The sequence below is a fragment of the Dipodomys spectabilis genome, unplaced genomic scaffold, assembly GCF_019054845.1.
Source record: "Dipodomys spectabilis isolate Male_0828 unplaced genomic scaffold, ASM1905484v1 ptg000140l, whole genome shotgun sequence".
In the NCBI taxonomy this organism is placed as follows: Eukaryota; Metazoa; Chordata; class Mammalia; order Rodentia; family Heteromyidae; genus Dipodomys; species Dipodomys spectabilis.
This window is the reverse complement of record NW_024870817.1, coordinates 25,577,501-25,581,074: the sequence shown is the minus strand read 5'-3', so window position 1 is coordinate 25,581,074 and position 3,574 is coordinate 25,577,501. Positions and strand designations below refer to the sequence as shown.

Sequence of the window (3,574 nt, the reverse complement as noted above, 5' to 3'; positions counted from 1 at the left end):
AATGACAAAATCTTCTGGCCTTAACCGAGCCATCAAACCTTTCTTTAAGAAGGAAAGCAATATGCCTTTTCAATGTCTCTGGGGCAGGAGACAATTTCCTGAGAGTGATATTTACATGACATTAGAATTGGTGACTCCGAGAGAAGTCTTTGCTTCACATTCTTCATATTTATGTAGGGCTTTCAGGTTAAGAAAGCATTTTCCTACCTATGACCCCATTTGATCCTCATAATTATCCTGTGATGTAAGCAGAACAGGAATTTCACTCCTGCTTGTTCAGATGGTAAAAGAGACTTTAAAGTGAAATGACTTGCAGGAGGTCAGTGGTTAGTAAACAGACACTTTCCTATCCCTAACTCTTCCCATATACCTTAATGGATTCTTTCTTTGAAGCCAGGTGGCCTTCACTCACCTTTTTTGCTTTAGGCCAACAGTATCTTCAGAGGACTTCTATTGAGGAAGATGTTATTTGAAGAAGAAAAAAAAAAAGCCTGATTTCTTAAAACAGCTCTCACATAACATCAAATATGCACTTTCTCCAATCCCTTCTATTTTTCTAGCATCTGCTCTGAAATTTCCAGATGAAGAACTTTCTTCACTCCATCTTCTCTTCAGCTGGCAAACATCTCTCTTAAACGGTGGAGCAGAGTATCACAGTCACTGGAACGAGACTCTCCGTATCTGAATTCCTCCAAATTCTCTGCTCTCATTGTTTGGCAGCAGAGAGATCCTTAATTTCCCTAACTAGCAGATTCTACTACTATAAAATGAAATATACAATATCAACTCTTTAGCAGAGTCAAAAATATCCCAGGATAGGGAAATGCATGAAATACATCAATAACCTCAGAGGGTTGGACCGGTATCTGGCACATAGGAAGTGCTCAGCACTTGTGGAATTCCACAACCTCTAAAACTAAGAACTGGGCTCTCAGAAGGGGATTGGAAGAACCGCAACACCAATCACCCCCTTGTATGCCAGATGACTGGAGGACAGACCGGGCCTGGGGTTGGGGAAATCCCACTCATTGTGGACAAGCTTCAACTCTGACATTCTCTTTTCACTCTCCCCTAACACCCTAATGAGAAGTCATTACAATCCTGCTGCAAAGGAGAAACACAGTCCAGGTGGCATCCTCCACTCTGCTCCCCTTAGGCAGATTGCTTCACTTACAGAAGCTACTTTGTTTAATCTCGGAGCATTGGGAGTTGCTTTAGCAGGCCTGAATCACTAGGATAAGAGATAAAGGAATCCTCCTTCCATGGGAAGATCTGTGATGGGGATGGATGAGTTAACCCTGGCAGCAGCTGAGACTGAAGGAACAGTTAACTCTGGCAAACCTGCTGCTTCCCTCTCTGGTTACCACTCCACAGCCCTCCCAATTGCTTCCATGGGGTGCCCTGCCCTGCCAGCCTGTCTCTCAGCCTCTCTGCATCACTCACCTAGGCAACTAACGAAGTATGTGCCCTCTCTCATGCAGAAGAATTTGAAGCCTTTGGGGTTGGCCAAACCCTTGATGCTGCTCAAGCACCATCTCAGTGAGAGGTCATGGGGCTGCACCAATCATTCACACTTGCCCGGAAATGCACTGAGCCTGGGTCCTCAGTTATTTTGGGGCATAGATGGTTAGTATGCAAAAAGCAACTTCCCCTTTTAACTTTTTCCTACCCCATAGCATAGAGCCACTAAGTGCCAAGCAGTCAGTAGCATTTCTGGTCCCAAGATCAGTCTTCTGGGAACCTCTTTTGCTGTCAAGTGGTTGGGGCCATCGATTTAATTGTTCATCGCAAGCTTTAGATAAACCAGCCAAGCTAGGCTTGCCTTGGGCCTGGCATGGCTCCCAAGTTCAGCTGCTGCTTCTTGGCTGTGCTGTTTTCTATCAGCTGTGAAATCATCACCTCCTTGAATGAGACGTGCACCGAGGTGAGTCCAAACTGTCTCTATCTAAATTACTCTCCCTGAGAATTCTAAGACTCAGCATACAGTTCTATGGGGGATTGAGGATGTCAATATCTGCTCTCTCGAAAAGGACAAGTAAGGTTATGAAGGTATTTTTCTTTATCATGAGAAAGAAGCCCAAGAGCTCAACCAAGCCATTGGTCTGGTAGCAACTGAATTAGGAAAAAGTAAATAAGGTTTGCTCTTAAACAATAGTCCCCAGATAATTCCAACAGACACATGGGAGAGAGATCGACAGTGTCTTGGTACAAATAGCAGATCCTCAAACTTGCCTCCTAAGCAGGGAGTGCGGGGGAAGCTGTTTGCTCACCACTTCATCACGTGGCCACCATCCCAAATAGTCTGGTTTCCGTGTTCTTGGAGTGAAGGTTTAGTGTAGACAGGCATGTGCCAGGGTTTCAGCACGTCCATCAGATCACTCTGAATGTGTCTGGCTTTCTCTTCCTATTGGAAAGCCTTCCACCTGTTTGGCTAACCCACAGGAGTAAAATCTGAGCGTAGAACCAACCCGTACCTTCTGCTAGGGACCATAGCAATATTTATCAATCAATCAATGGGAAGTTCTTGGAGAGAGACAAAGAAAAACAAAAAGCTTTAGTCTCTTGCCATCTTCTAAAATGCTTCCCCCTTCCTCCCACTGTCTCTGACACTGGTGGGTTTCCGGCACCACTTGGCTTGCCAGACAAGGGTTGGGTATAGCAAGGACTCTTAAGTCTTGGTGGCGTGGAGAACTGCTTTCCTAGCTTGAGGCTGAAAGAAGATGATCTAGGAGGAGAAAGTGCAGAAGGACTCTGAGGCAGTAGCTGAGAGGAAATCAGTGAATGATACAGGGCACAAAGTGAAGATCCACCAGACAAGTGCATGAATCAAAGCAAGCACTGGGATAAGTCCTGGAACAAAAATGAACAGAACCCTGTTGATCTGGCATTTGGATGGACTGAGGGGAAGTGCAGTGCCAAAGGAAAATCAAGGCTGGGATGGTATGTGGTATTAGTTTGCTCAGACTTCTATAATGAAATGCCACAGATGAAGAGACTTAAATGACAGCAACTCATTCTTTCACAGTAGTGGAGGTTGGAAGTCCAGTCCAAGTTAAGGTGTTGGCAAGCTTAGTTTCTCCTGAGGTCTGTTTCCTGACTTCAAGGTCTCTCTTGCTTTTCTATTTTCATTCTTCACATTCAATGAAAGCATAACTAGAGGATATAGATTGTCTATGTGCCCCTATAACTGATTGTCACCAGTTTATTTGGCTTAGCCTGAAAATAAACGTTTCGTTTGAATTAAAACACTTTTTGTGTGCCTATACTGGCTATCTTTCATCATAGAACGTACATACTTCTTTTTTATTGTGAAAATACCGTGCAGAGGGGTTATAATTACATGAGCAAGGTAATGAGTACATTTCTTATCAAGCATTGTTGCCTTCTCCTTTGTTTCTCCTTCCCATCCCTTCCTCTCTCCTTCTTCCTTTCCCCCGCACTGCGACAAAGTTGTAAAGTGCGGTTTTTGACATAACCCATTGTTGTAATGGGTCCACCTGTATCCCTATAGAGCATACATACTTTTAAGTTTAATAGCGTTTTCCAAAATGTTGATAGCAATTTACACCCATTG

The 3,574-nt window shown here is 44.0% G+C and overlaps 1 protein-coding gene across 1 annotated transcript in view; it reads left to right on the top strand.

Annotated features, from left to right (window-relative positions):
- The first annotated feature begins 1,671 nt into the window (after window positions 1–1,671).
- The window catches only part of Cd180 (CD180 molecule), a 13,518-nt gene continuing 11,615 nt past the window's right edge, over window positions 1,672–3,574 (top strand). The window contains exon 1 of the mRNA XM_042690986.1: window positions 1,672–1,924. Coding sequence (XP_042546920.1) covers window positions 1,835–1,924 — 90 coding nt within the window. The 5' untranslated portion in view covers window positions 1,672–1,834. The remainder of the gene's footprint in view (window positions 1,925–3,574) is intronic.